This window comes from Pholis gunnellus (genome assembly GCF_910591455.1).
Source record: "Pholis gunnellus genome assembly, chromosome: 14".
NCBI lineage: Eukaryota > Metazoa > Chordata > Actinopteri > Perciformes > Pholidae > Pholis > Pholis gunnellus.
Window position 1 is genome coordinate 11,726,917 of NC_136541.1, and position 14,746 is coordinate 11,741,662.

A 14,746-nucleotide genomic window follows, 5' to 3' on the forward strand; every position below is an offset into this window, starting at 1 on the left:
TAATTGGAGCTTTAGAGTTTACCGAATCTTTTAAGAGAAACTTGTTTATTGAAGAAACATTACAAAACAATTCTAAAGAAGTTTTAGAACATACGTGCCACTCTAACCAATGCATAGCGGTTCTCTCTGAAAAGAAATACTCCCAAGTAGTCTTCACGATGCGTCAACAGTTCCAAGTCCAAAGGGGATTAAAAAAAATTTTAAAAAAGGAGCGCCCTCCTTCCCAGGATAGGACCTCCACGATACAGACAGTGGAGTACAATAATATGGAAAATGAATAGGGACTCACAACAAAGTCTTCCATTGACACACTTGTGCACATTGTACTCGCGTCCCAGTGTTCTCAGAGGGTCACCCCACCCATCAGAGAGGTGGGGTTCACCGTGTGGGTCTGAGCCGGACTAACAGCCTTCTGAGTAATACTCGTCGGTCTTTATCGCCGGCTAACCAACGGTGACAAATCGGCTGCCTTTGCTGCTCTGTGCTGTGGTGGTGCGCTGATCTTTTAGGATGCGGAATCTCTCATTCAGGGTGATTGATGTTTGCTGTAGAACGAGAAGAACACCAGAGAGTCGTTAAAACACACTATTGAGACGACGTGGGGAACCAACACAAGAAAAGAAATGGTCCCCTGCCTGTCTATTAAAGCGGACAGAAATATAAGTAGCATGATCTCACCGGTTTCCCAACACTGTTGATGTCAAACTGCAGAGGCACTCCTTTTGGTATTTTCTTCTCCACTACTTCCATCTTCACCGGGGCAGGGACGGCTGCTGGGGGGTGCAGGGTCCAAGCAGAGGGAGGCCTACAGATGAGTCACACAGTCGGTCACTTGTATCTGGTGGTTTCTTGTGTGTGATGTTTGGTGTGGAAGTCATAACCAACATGCATATTTACAAATGTCCTTGTGTGCGAGTAATACAATGCATGATTATATCAACATTATTAAATATGAATAAACAAATGTTCTTAAAGAAAAGAGTGTGCAGGGATTGTAGTCTTTACTCAGGCTGAGTCATGGCTGTGGGGTTGTCAATTGAAACAGTCAAGATTCCACTGCTGGCTGTCGATGTGCGCCACCTGGTGGATAAACAGGAACGTGGTTTAGCATCACACAACACACGGACTATGACATGGCAAACAAGAGTCTCTTTCCACTCGAAATGATAATTAGTGCAATTTCCTCTTCTTCCCACATGTCACTGAATAATAAAAAGGCAATTAAGCATTTTAACCAATAGAGCAAAATTAGACTGTGACCTCTAAAGATACTCACTCCCGAGTTCTGACTGGAGAACTGTGCGGATTTGTCTTTTGCACCTGGGCCTGGACCTGTGATACGGAGCCATGGACAAGAGGAACAAACAAAGTGGTATTCTTACATTTATCTGGAGATAGATTTAGCTCTTAAAATGCCCAGATAAACAGTAAATTGATGTCACACGAAGTAACCCATCATGTACCTTGAGTCCTCTGTGAAAAAGAAATGTTGCCTGGCGTGCTTCCCTCCGAGTCTGCTGGACAGGCGGCAGTGGTCTGCAGGAGGAAGAAAGAACACAGTATTGAAAAACAGCTGTGTGAGATATACACAGTTAACATGTTGATGAGTCTTCATTCCTCTACACCCATTTGAAATGAAACTACTTTCTAGATTACACCTCTTTACACAGAGTGTTGTGTGTGATGACATAGCTGCAGACACGCCGACTTCGGGGTCTTACATCACAATCCTCCGTGTTTTCAGAGAGAGCTACATCGTATGACTGAACACAAGCTTTTAATAAAAGGTGTTCTCACCGCCGTCGCAGTTGAAATGGTCTCCTGACCGGTGTTGCATTCTGACCTCTCGCAGGATCTGGCTGCCTGTACGGCCGCCTCGGTACCTCTTGCTTCCTGTACGGGGCTTCGGTGCGTTGAATGAAAGGCTTTGTTTTCTGTCTTGTTTTCTGAAAAGGGGAGGTTAAGGTGAAGTACAGATGTATAACCAAAGACAAAAACGATTGAAAAGCTGCACCGCTTCTAAAACTAGACAGAAAGAGACGACACTGTTTGTTCACGGCACTGTGGAACATAGGCGTAAGAAGCCAATCAGAATTGTGAGACAGAGGATTAGTTAAAATCTGAAATCTCCTTAAAGTTCTTTTAATATGTTTGAGTCAGAAATAAAACCGAATTTAAGAAAAATTACACTATGCTGATTCTATGAATTACTGCCTGAAATTAAGAGTGATGCAGCGCGATACTAAAAACCTGAAAGTAACGTGGGACAGAGGACAACAGTCACTTCATCGTTAAACTCTTATAAAGAACAGGTAAGCTCACAGAGTAACCGTACCATGTCAACACAATCCGCTTCTGCATACGTCTGTAGAACTTCAGTGTGTAAGAGATCAAACTTTAATATGTGTATGCACTTGGAAATATTTAGAATTTAAAAAGAAAAAGGTAATGAATCTCCAAATGGGAGGACATAACTGAATAATAAATATGTAAAACATACTTTTAACAATAACTTTCACAAGTTTAACAGAAAAACAATCAAGGATGCCGTGGTGGGCTAGCTCAAAGTTTAAATCTTCCTTTCTCTTTTAATACACGTGACACTTTATAATATACCCGTTTTAACCTTCTCTTTGTTTTGTTTTTACCATATTTTAAATTGTCACACCACTGCACTGTGTTTTACTGTTGCACCAATCACCAAGCAAGTTTCAGACGAACATCTGAGGCTACAAGGAGTAACATGTCCCTATATGTTTAGTGTGCACTACAGACCATCCTCCATTGCCTGAAGGAGTAACATGTCCCTATATGTTTAGCGTGCACTACAGTCCGTCCTCCATTACCTGGCTGACTGCTGCTCTGTTGATCGTGCCGACTCGTTTGAGCAGAGCCGCGGGCCTCCTGGCCGCGAGGCCTGTGATGACCCCTTGACCCCGTCGTCGCCCAGGTGGAGGGGGGACTCTTCTGTTTCTTAATTTAGGAGCTCCTCCTCGGGGCACGCCTCCTCCTGGTAAAGATAATATCAGCGACATTACACGTGTACAGAGTTGTTTTGACAGAATTTGATTAGAGAAAGCGTTAAGCGCGCGCACGCACACACACCCCTCTGGACGGGTCCAACCGTTCTCGATGCTCCCTTTCCTTGTGTCTTCTTGACTGGTCGACGATTCACTGGGGCCTGTCTCCTTTGTAACTGTTGCTCCTTTTTGTTCAGCCGAATGATGTCATCTGTTAAATTTAATCACACAAGCAAAGATAAACAAAGTGCTCACGTGAGATATATTTAGCTTAGCTACCAACTGACAAACCTCCCGATATGGACGTGCCTCCCACTCGTCAGTAGCTACCGTTAACGTCAGCTAACTGTAGTAACGTTACTCTAGTAACGTTTTCTGTTTGCTACCGAGGACCTTACCTAATGACATATCGACTTTGTCGGTAACCACTGGTCGTCTCCTCCGGGCTGCTGTAACATCCCCTTTGTTCATACTTTAAACCGCGACAAACATACAAGACTGGTTGGCAGCCGTGCTAACTGTTCGTCCCTTTTAAGGCTAACGTTACGCTACAACAGACACACAACTCCCACTCCGAACGTAAACAGCGCCGCGCATGCGCTGTAGAGACATTCCATCTGCATTGTGGGAAATGTAGTAAGATACAACAAAAGCAGTGTGTTACAAAACCTCATGTAACTGGTTGTGTAAAGAGAAACACGACGCTCGCTAACGTGTTTCCCACAACTTGACTGCTAGCCTTCGGTTAGCTATCTTTGAAATAGCCCTGCCAGACGTACTTCACGTTGTGTTCATTGTATGTTGCTCTGCGTTTGGAGGAGGTACGTTATCTTCATCGCACCGTTTGAATGATACGCTTCTCTAACCTAGCGTCGTCGTGGTGTTGCTGTCCGTCATCTGTTATTTAATATAGGTATAGTGTTTCTTGATTTACTCTGTCTCCCGGCATGAGCTTGTTTTCGTTTTATTTTTGGTTGTCTGTTGTGTTTTGCTAACGGACGCGTGTTATCTCCATTCTTAACACCATGTTGTTACTGTGGTTTACCTGCAGCACACCTTTCTCGTCTGAACCAAGGAGATTCTTGAGGCGTGTTGTCCACAGTGATCAGAGACCCACTGCAGTGCTCTCCCCCCTGATCAAGTCACTCACCAGTCAGATCATCATGTCAGGCAAAAAACGCAAGTCCTCATCCGCTGCTGCTAAACAGCCCAGTGCCAAGCAGCAGAAGTTGGCTCCCATGAAGGAGGAGAAGAGCAAGAGAGCTGGAGGCTGGCTGGAGGAGCTTGTGAAGCAGCACAGGACAGAGAACCAGGAGGTGAAATTCAACAAAAAGCGCCTCCGCCTTATATCTGACACAACCAAGATAAAGCAGGACTCCGAGGGTGTCCTGTACTGGATGTTAAGAGACCACAGAGTGCAAGGTGAGCACTTTAAAACAGCAAACAGTAGTGCAACAACAGACTTTTACTGGCTTGTATAACATGTTTTGTGTGTGTGCGCTTCCCTCCATGTTGTAGATAATTGGGCGCTGGTCCATGCCCAGCAGCTTGCTTTGAAGAAGAACCTTCCTCTGCACGTCTGTTTCTGCCTGGTTGTCCCAAAATCAGAACTGTCCACTCTGAGACATTACAGCTTTATGCTGAAAGGTCTGGAAGAAGTTGCAAAGGTATTGACTTCATGTGGGGGTTTTTTATGCACCGAGTACCGCCATTTTGGACAGTAATGGGTTAAGTAAAATATGTTTTATAGAATCATCAATAATGGAAAATAATCAATATTTGCAGCTATAGTGAAGTCAGTTATAAAATCAATCAATCAATGGAAAAGTGACAGTTTAGCTGCAGATAGTATGGGTGATGGTTTAGAGGGCATTTAAAAGGAACACAAGTCAAATGTATTCCACACATGAGATCCAATTATTTGGCACTTTTACCCACAACCAGGTCTATTAAACTTCGTTGTTCTGCCCGCACCAAACAGGAATGCAAAGCCTTGGACATCCAGTTCCACTTGCTGCACGGTTCAGCGGGGGACACCCTCCCTGGCTTTGTTTCTGACCGCCACCTGGGGGCCGTGGTGACGGACTTCTCCCCCCTCAGAGAGCCACTGCAGTGGTTGGAGGATGTTAAAAAGACTCTTCCAAAGGACATTCCCCTCATACAGGTAAACACTCAAGAGAGGGAGAGAGTGTTTGAATGCTCTGCATTCTGGTTTTTATGCTGACGTTAGATATTTTTGTTTGATTTCCCTTCTTTCTCTGATTATTTCCTTGCTTTATTTCTTGTCCACGTTTGTTCACAATTAAATTACATATTTAAAATCATTTGATGTGTATCGACTTTATTTGAGCCCATGAGTGCTGTCGGTGTTTCTTCATTATCTGTTATATGAGTGAAACAACCTATTTTTCCCTTTTTACAGGTTGATGCCCACAATATTGTCCCCTGCTGGGTCGCATCCCCCAAGCTGGAGTATGCCGCCAGGACGATCAGAGGGAAAATCCAAAAGCTGTTGCCAGAGTTCCTCATAGAGTTTCCTCTGGTAGAGAAACACTCCCACACCGCTACCAGAACGGCCAAAGTAAGTGCTGCAGTAACAGTGACGGGCATTATTCAAATTGTTCTGAATGAAAGTTAACATGCTATTTATGTTTTTATGTCACATTCTGGACTTCTGGATCGGTTAAGACAACAGCATAATAATTTGTCTTTCCATAAAAGTATTCATTGCTTTGGAAGTGTTTTCAAAAATGAATAGTTGCTGTCGGTGAGCTCATTGATGGGGAGTTTGGAAGTTGGATTGCTGCAATAAAGCATTTCATTTCAAGCCTCTCCGCTGCACATCATTTATTGATGAGTGAGTATAAGCAGTCACAGTTTAAATTTACTTCCCAGCTCTGGATATTAAAGCTGTGTGCTTTTACCGCAGTGCTGTGATTGATATGCAATTCACTTCCGAGCCTCGTGTAGCATAGGCACGGTGAAAGCATCACAACTTCACCTCTTTTGAAGTTTGCAGTTCTACAAAACCAGAGTGTGTATTTGAGCTCATCGCTGTCAGCTGATTGTTTTCTCCCACCTTCACCTTACAGCCAGTAGACTGGGACAAAACCCTGGCCTCCCTGCAGGTTGACCGAGCAGTAGGAGAGACGGAGTGGGCGCAGCCGGGCACCAAGGGAGGGTTGGCCATGTTGGAGTCCTTCATTGACGTACGCCTCAAACTGTTTGACACCAAACGCAACGACCCAAACGCTGCTGTCCTCAGCCAGCTGTCCCCCTGGATCCGCTTTGGTCAGTAGCACCATGAGAAAGATTGTGGGTGTGAAATCAATGCATGTTTTGAAGGGTGTCCCGCAAGGATCAATATTGGTGCCCCTCAGACCTCTGTTTTTAATTTAACGCTTGCTCTAAACTCCCACAAAGACAAAATCTACACATTTCACATCAGCTTTCATGATCATACTTCGATCTGACTCATAATGGATATACAGCACAGCATTATAAGCACTTATATACTGCAACTATTTAAACTAGATTCTTATACCAGAACAGAGCTTGTTCCTCTTTTTATTTATTTGTTAAAACATAAAACACGTTCAATTGTTGTCTTTGATTAATTGCTCAAGACAGCTATCAAACTCATCACTGCAAGTTTTATGGAAAGGTTGGTTATCACTGACACCCAGAAGGCGTACTTGTGTTTTCATTTACACCGGCTTGCTATTTAAGTTCACAGTGAATGACTCTGACACCAGATCACAGTGTACGTTATAAAAACGGACTCGTACCAACTCTTGTACCAACTCTTGTACCATTGCCTTTCATTCTGTCCCGCTGCGTCTGCCTCCTTTTAAACACCCTCTTCACCCATCTCTTCGCCATACTCCTCATCAGGCCACCTGTCAGCCCAGCGGGTGGCGATGCAAGTTCAGCGCAGTGGGAATTCTGCAGGTCATTCTGTCGCCTCCTTCATCGAGGAGCTGGTTGTGCGCAGAGAGCTGACGGACAACTTCTGCTTCTACAACAAGAAATACGACAGCGTGGAGGGTCAGTTTACAGTTCTAAATTGATGGCGTGTAAATGATTCAGCTCCTGAAGTTGTCAGTTATATTTTTTGTTTTAAATGTATTATATATGTGTGTGTGTTTGTGTTGCTCAGGTGCGAATGAGTGGGCTCAGAAGACCTTGAAAGATCATGCCAAAGACAAGAGGCCGTATGTCTACACGCGTGAGCAGCTGGAGAAATCAAAGACGCACGACAAACTCTGGAACGGTGCTCAGGTACCTTCTCATTCACATGAGCTTTGCTCACCAGTCCGTGTTATTGTAAAAAACGTAGTTTCTTACTGTTGTTTGTGTCATATTTTCTCCATTAGTACCAGATGGTCACTGAGGGGAAGATGCATGGTTTCTTGAGGATGTACTGGGCCAAAAAGATTCTAGAGTGGACGTCCTCACCAGAGGAGGCCCTTTCAATCGCACTGTACCTAAACGATCGCTACGAGCTGGATGGCCAGGACCCCAATGGCTTTGTCGGTGAGGACATAGAAGAAATTCTCAGTTTGACGCTGATTCATTGAATATACTTTCCTCACACATTCATGTCCTCCCCACTGTGTGTCCCTCCTGCAGGTTGTATGTGGTCTATTTGTGGCATCCATGACCAGGGTTGGAAAGAGAGAGACGTATTCGGAAAGATCCGCTACATGAACTACAAAGGCTGCCTGCGGAAGTTTGACGTCGCCGGATTTGAGAGAAAATACTGTCCCAAAAAGCTTTGAAGCATAAAAATGTTTGGAAGGATGGGAATACAATGCTGATGGCCTAAAGCTCTTACATCTTTACCTCAGCGAGCGTTTGTAGAGTACAAACGACAGCAACTGTGCTGACGGAGCTAACTGTTTAACATGATCCGTGGTGCTACTTATGAAGCAGAAAGAGCTCCGTCTTTACTTTGTTTTATGTTACTTTTATATTACTGTTTTAATTTAAGTAGTTTTTTTACACAAAAGATGCCTTGTTTGATGTTCTTTGAGAGGATCTCTGAGGGTTTGAGTTTTTGTTTAAAGCCATGTTTTCACACCAAACCCTTTTCTGTTCACTTATGCCACAGTGTCTTTATTCATTAACAGTTCTCCAGCTGTAAATACAGCATATTTGGCCTTCTTACCAGACTTGTTTGATTATTCTCCACTCAAAAGAATGCATCCACCCACAATCACTTTGAACTGATTACATTAACATTTAATTAATTAAGTAAGCATAGCTTAGCCCCGATTTGAATTTTGTTATCTACCAGCTATTGAAATTGTTCAGTGGCATTCAAAATAATTTGATCACATCTCCGCGGACGAGCCGTCGACAAAGGAAAGCGACAAAAAAAAACATTTGATGAGAGAAACTCGTGTTCCTCAATCCACAATGTTACATGTTTGTATTTGCTGGGGCTGGGTTACATCACAGTTGTTTTGTCGAAACGTGTTTACTGAGCACAGACGTAATTAAGCCCAGAAAAACCCCACTTCTGCCCACATAATTAACTGGACCCCATGTAGTGGATAAAAACAAGCCCCCTCAGGTAACCATGCACGTAACACAGTTTCACAAATTATAGTGTATAACCTCTATGATATGAGCCCTTTTGTTGTGTTTGTTCATTTCAAGGGGAAAGATATTTACGTCTCACGAGGTTGTGCTTTCTGCTAATTAGCTGAAACCAGTTGGTATGGTTACAGGGAATGAGAACATCAGAGGGATGTTATAACGTAATTTACAGGTTTAAGGCCATCGGCAAGTTTCTATCAAACTGAGTATTTACCTTCACATGCTGTTGTAGAAAGACTTCTTATAAAAAGTTGTATTATATGTGTGTGTTTCGTAAACCCATAAAGCAGTATATTGAATACAAATCATGTTTTAGCAGTCTATCTATAACAAATAACAATAGCAATGTCCAACAATAAATCCTTGCTTATAATAGAGAACACTGTGGACATATGAGCTGACAAGGACGTCCGTATTAGATGATCTTCTGCCACGACTGTAAACAGATGTGCAATGTATTCATTTTAACGATTGTTTTATCCAGCGCTGAAACAAGAAGCCGGCTGGAATACCAATATGTCACTTTAACAGAGAATATACATCGGCATTGACTGAAAGAGGATCTTCAAGCTCTTTTGTTGGGGGTCCACTGGCTGTGCTGCTCTATTAAATATATCATAGCAGAGTGACAGAAAACGACTTGAAGTCATAGCTTTGTAAGCATACACTCGCTGCTCTTTGTACACTGAGGTTCAAGCTGCTGCCACGGTTATTGCAGCTCATATTTGTCTTCTGACAAATGTGCAGCCAAATGTCAAGGTTTACCAAAATTACATTACAACACATGAAGCTCGAGCGTAAGTTCAGTAATGAAGACTATAGTCTTGTATGCTTAGGCTTGTAGTTTATTTCTCATACATCTGCCATTCACTCCTCACGCATTATTTCCTTGCTGTCATTGTTCGAGGCTGTCAGTCATGATAACAGCTGTTTAGATCAGTTGGTCTACTTTATTCAATAGCACAACGAAATGCATCATGCTGCTGTCTCTTTTTAAAGATGACTGTCTACTCTACCTTCAGTACGTCCATGCTGCTGTTAAACGCCCCTCCACCTCCCCATCGCCGCCAAATCTTCGCAGATCCATCGGCTTCATCAACTCATCATTCTATCAGCCACCACCACCACCACCACCACCTCCACCACCAGTGTCTGGACTCCACGGGGGGTTTCATATTGTTGCTGCTCAGGGCAGATGCCCCTCAATTACAAATCTACCCGTAGAGTCCAAGCGCCCAAGTCTCTGTCGAGACTTAATCATCACATATTATCTGTTAATAGTAAACAATTATCTTTTCTTCATCTAACTCGTCTCTCCTGATGAACTGCTATTATCCCAGCTGTGTAATTTTACCAATCATGTGGCCTGTTCAGCCTGGAGCTTCTTCTCACTTAAAAGCTAAGTTGTGTCTTTATTGTGTATCATATCACTTCAGTAGCACACTCACAAAGACATTTGTGCTAACAAACAGATTATTTCAGGTATAGTTTTTTACCATGTTCACCAAATCAGTTTAGCATTGTATCATGCTATAAATTGCTTATTAGCGCAAAGCTGAGGCTGATTGGTGTCTTTATTTTTGCAGGTATTTAGTCATAAACGCGAGTATTGGACATCATTTAAAATTGTACAATCGACAATTGCGCTAATGATCACTAAAAAGTTGCCAAATACAACACGCTAGAGGAAAAGTCAAGGGATCAACGAAGGATTCATCCTCTGGGGACCATGAGTGTCTGTACAAAATTTGATAGCAAATGACCTAATAGCTGTTGAAGTATAATGTCAAAGTATGATGACAATGTCAAAGTATAATGACAATGTCCCACCAAAGTGGGACATTGTCGTCCCTGGGACCATGCCGCTAGCGTGGATATATGTATTAAACAATGAGATATTGGATTATGTGAGTCGTGACTTTCTCCCGCTCTCATGGGGGATTTCTCCCCCTTGACTTTGCGGGTATGTGAGTCATTTCAGCACAATCACACTTAAAGATAACACAAGTAGAACGCAATCACATCAGAACTCCTGTGCCCTGAGCTTTACCTGTCTTTTTGTGAAATAGCTTGCGTATGACTTGAGTGGAAAGCTAATCTCACCCACTAAGCTTGGTATAACAAGGAGAAAATGAAAACAGTGAAGCGCTGTCAGAGTTTAATCAACGTGCTGATGATATTCCTGTTCCGTTTTATCTCCTAATATTTACAGTCTCCGAATTACTTATTGCTTACACCGACGTTCACTGTAGTCTTGTAGGTATTATTTTCTGTAAGTATGAGAGGTTATCGCACCAGGTAGCCAGCTGACTAATGTTGTGTCCCAGCCTTGACGCTCCAATACTGGTCTGTACAAGCAATGTACAGGAAGGAGGCAGGAAAAAAAATGGTGTTCTTTACACCATCATTCACTGGTCAGGGTTCTTTATGAGAAAATCCATTCCGCACAGCATCACTTTTGCCCCAGAAGCTGTGGATATGCGTTAGTATTCAGGCTTTTTCTTCCTATAGTAATTGTCCATCCATTCATTCTCCATCACCCTTTCTGTTCAGGATCACCAGACGCGGAGGAGATGGCATGCACTATGCACGAGAACATGGAACACCCTATGCTGAGTTAATTAACCTAACTTACATGTCTTAGGACTGTGAGATGACACACACACACACACACACACACACACACACACACACACACACACACACACAGCAGTCAGGCAGCAGTGCTAAACAATGATTCAGTGTGTAATACAACATACTCACCAAAAGAAACCCTTACCATTGTAAGTTACATGAAAAGGTTGAAGAAGCACACATGTGTCCATGATACCAGATCACACTATCGCCTTTACAAGTTCTTCATACCAACCCTGAACTGGGGAAGACTAGTTTCCAGCACAATGCACCTTATTGCTGGAATGACGTGAGCAACAAGACTTGAAGTTAGAGGCACTCATTCTTCTGAGACACTTAAAATCATTACTAGCTTATATTTCTCTTGCAAAAGAGATCTTGATCCCAATGACATTTCCTGGATAAATAAAGCTTAACTAGCGTATATATTTAATGTCACTGCTGGAAGGACACAAACACCATATATTCTAAAAATAAATATAGATTAAGAATAAAAGTTTATGTTTGGTTTACTATAGTTTAGTGAGTTAGGACGGGTGGTTCTGCTTCTGCACTGCTGATGTGCTGCTTTTGTTTCACAGCCAGTGTAGTCGGGGTGTCAGTGTACAGTACATGGACAATGTGAAGACATATGGTATTTACTTGGTCATATTTAAGCGAAAATACTATCTAAGTACAAATCTTTGAATGGGCCAGCTCTCTGATAGCTCACAAAGCCGTTATCTCCCAGTGGTGATGTGTTTTGCAATGGTTGATACGCGCTGCTTTAGGATTAGTTGATGGCTGTTGCATGCGTACAACCAAATGTATACCTTATATTTCATATTTGTTGTATGCTTGACCCCATTGTTTGATGTTGGGTTTTGTGCATGCAACACAGGCTGCTGCTGGCTCTGATTCTAAACTTGGTGCTGGTGTATGTGGCTGCTGATAAAGTCACCGCTGAGCCCCCCCCCGCGCTCTGGTTTCTGCTTAACACGGGTGAAGGACATGTCAGTCTCACTTCTTCTCTGTCTTTTTTATCGACCACTGTTCTTGTTAGAATGACTTTCCAAGTTCCAGTCAGACTATTAGTGTCAGACCCCAATCCTCACTGAAACTCATCTCATTATGAAACACCTCACATCACCTTCTCTGCAGCACATCGTGTCCTCCGTCTCTATATCCTTCTTGTCTCTGAAATGCTTTTGTGATTCTACATTGCCTCTTGTTCTTGGGATTTTCTCAAATTATCATTATGGTGTCATAAGAAAATTGTAAAGGTGCTGTATCGTAGGCTTCCCTATCACCTGCTGTTTTAAAGGGACAGTTCACCCCAAAATCAAAAATACATATTCATACAGTCATATACTATATCTTACCTGTAATGTTATTTATAAATCTAGATTGAAATGTCTGCTTTCTCTTCTCTCCATTCTCACAACAAGGTCTGTGGATTATTTTGAGCTGTCAAGTCTGAAAACAACATCCCAGCCAGCCTGGACCCTCACCAGTTTGGATACAGAGACGGCAGATCCACAGAGGATGCCGTTTCCACTGCTCGCCACTCAGCCCGCACTCATATGGGTAATAACAACACTTTCATCAGAATGTTGTTTGTTGATTTCAGCTCAGCCTTCAACACAATCTCATGGCATGGGATGAGTATAGGGCAGAGGACAGGAGGGCTCTACAGCAGGTGATTAAAACCGGCCCGAAACATCATTGGCACCCATCTACTGAGCATCAGTGATATTGGTGAGAAGAGGTGCCTGCTGTTCGCCCTGCTGCCGACTGGAAAGAGATACAGAAATATCAGCTGCCGAACCACCAGACTTCAAAACTGATTATTTGCTCTGGCTGTGAGACTCCTTAATTCATCCTCCACCCGCCATTTACAATATAAAGTTTTCCTATGTAGCAAATTGGGACTGCAATCTAAATTGTGCAACCATGTCACACAATGACAAATAAAACCCCTTGTAACTTTGTAACCTTGTAACTTTGTAACCTTGTAACCTTGTAACCTTGTAATGCTTTTTGGGATAAAAAAAACTGCTGCTGAGTTCTTCAAATTTATTTTTTGGCGCTTTCAGCACCACAAGCCGAGTGCCATATAGTTCCATGATATTCTAGAAAAGGCAGACATATACCGCCGATATCTCCAAGAATAGGCAACTCAAACCAAAACAATCTAGAATGATAAACAGCACTACAGGTAAGGGGGACATTGTGTATTTTTGATATTGGAGTGAACTGTCCCTTTAATAGAGGTGGTCTATACGTTTACTGCTGCATTAACTGTGTGTATTAAGGATCGAAATTAAATTTGTAACTCTCTACTTTCATTGTGTTATGAGTCAACACACTTCAGGGTGATGCATATAAATGACACATTTCCATGTTGGTTGAGTTTTAACAGAGGGAAACCAGTGAGGTGAAGTCAAAAACTCTGCTTTTCATCTCCCCTACAACTACTGAGCATCACATTCACTTTTTCATTCTTTCCAATTCTGGAATTTTATGGGTTTTCAACATGTGAATCTGTAAGTGAAAGTCATAATGAAACCCATCATATTTCTCATTTGGGTTGATATATGCTTTAATTTCACAGCGCCCACGCTCTGCTCACAGGATTCTTCAAAGTTAAATTGTACCGTCTGCTTCATATTGTCATATCAAAGCGCCACGGGTGATAATAACCGCCGCGCACTTGAATGAATACCATTAGACGATACTTGTGATGTGCCCTCTTAAATGGGTCTATTTGCGCAGCCGTTGGGTAAACAGTGAATTCTGTTATGGTGATGGAGGTTGTGGGCAGATTGCTGATCATTAGCGCTGGTGTGGCACACTGATAACACTTCGTCATTACAACGTGATTTGTCATTATCCATCTGTTAGCTCATCTTTGTGTTCTGTCCTCCTGCTTTGTGTCAATCATCATTTCATTTTTTTTTTCCCATATTATGAATCCAGTGACGTCATCTTTCCTCTCTACCCCCGTAATTATCATCTTCCTTTGTAGAAGTTATTATTTTCCCGTGTACTGTGTGTCACCTAGAGTTGAGATAAGACAGACGAGTGGAAAGGTTGTAGTGGCCCTTGGCAGACGTTGTACTTATAAATAAGTTGTCTTGTTGGGCAGCACTTTAACCATGAAGTTTACACAGAAGTCCTGGAGCGGGTTGCTCTATAGGACTGTGAACATGGAAACAAGACTCATTATAAACAAACACTTGTAAACACATCTTACCAGCAGCACTGGTGTTCAAAAGCAGGTCATTTAATCGTATGTTCTATTTCAAGGGTACACGCTGAGAAAAACCTGTATGCTTTCATTAAATAGTAGAGAACACTGCATTAGGTACGGCACATTGATACAAGAGTTGATGATTCACATACATGATACAGGTACTGTTTTCAATACAATTTGCTAAATGTTAAAGCAATTAATTCAACACATGAAACAACAATAACACTTTGGAGAGCAATAAATGCCGGTGACC

General features: G+C 42.5%; 2 protein-coding genes across 3 annotated transcripts; one reads left to right on the forward strand and one right to left on the reverse strand.

Annotated features, from left to right (window-relative positions):
* Positions 1–32: 32 nt before the first annotated feature.
* Positions 33–3,578, reverse strand: LOC306706779 (UAP56-interacting factor-like). The gene is made up of 9 exons (XM_079173986.1): positions 3,419–3,578; positions 3,106–3,231; positions 2,847–3,010; positions 1,798–1,946; positions 1,464–1,536; positions 1,277–1,332; positions 1,006–1,080; positions 679–805; positions 33–545 (listed from the first exon to the last, which is right to left on the reverse strand). The coding sequence occupies exons 1-9, from the start codon at positions 3,489–3,491 to the stop codon at positions 444–446; spliced, it is 945 nt and encodes a 314-aa protein (XP_079030112.1). The 5' UTR covers positions 3,492–3,578; the 3' UTR covers positions 33–443.
* A 109-nt stretch (positions 3,579–3,687) lies between these two features.
* cpdp (CPD photolyase) lies at positions 3,688–9,004 on the forward strand. 2 transcript variants are annotated; one of them, XM_079173085.1, is made up of 10 exons: positions 3,688–3,841; positions 4,072–4,442; positions 4,539–4,687; positions 5,002–5,184; positions 5,443–5,601; positions 6,113–6,311; positions 6,915–7,067; positions 7,180–7,301; positions 7,397–7,556; positions 7,653–9,004. In XM_079173085.1, exons 1-10 carry the CDS (start codon positions 3,819–3,821, stop codon positions 7,799–7,801), a joined length of 1,668 nt encoding a protein of 555 aa, XP_079029211.1. In that variant the 5' UTR covers positions 3,688–3,818; the 3' UTR covers positions 7,802–9,004. The 2 variants fall into 2 exon arrangements, with proteins under 2 accessions (XP_079029211.1, XP_079029212.1); XM_079173086.1 differs by having other exon boundaries at positions 3,701–3,933.
* The last annotated feature ends 5,742 nt before the right edge of the window (positions 9,005–14,746 follow it).

What these genes read in the sequence shown, in the direction of transcription:
- cpdp (XM_079173085.1), top strand. Translation starts at nt 3,819, where the DNA reads ATGTTGCTCTGCGTTTGGAGGAG. An exon ending in AAGAGACCACAGAGTGCAAG is followed by an intron (nt 4,443 to 4,538) that starts GTGAGCACTTTA and finishes TCCATGTTGTAG; the next exon opens with ATAATTGGGCGCTGGTCCAT. An exon ending in GAAATACGACAGCGTGGAGG is followed by an intron (nt 7,068 to 7,179) that starts GTCAGTTTACAG and finishes TGTGTTGCTCAG; the next exon opens with GTGCGAATGAGTGGGCTCAG.
- LOC306706779 (XM_079173986.1), bottom strand. Translation starts at nt 3,491, where the DNA reads ATGAACAAAGGGGATGTTACAGCAGCCCGGAGGAGACGACCAGTGGTT. An exon ending in TCTCCAGTCAGAACTCGGGA is followed by an intron (nt 1,081 to 1,276) that starts GTGAGTATCTTT and finishes TTTATCCACCAG; the next exon opens with GTGGCGCACATCGACAGCCA. An exon ending in ACAGCCATGACTCAGCCTGA is followed by an intron (nt 806 to 1,005) that starts GTAAAGACTACA and finishes ACTCATCTGTAG; the next exon opens with GCCTCCCTCTGCTTGGACCC.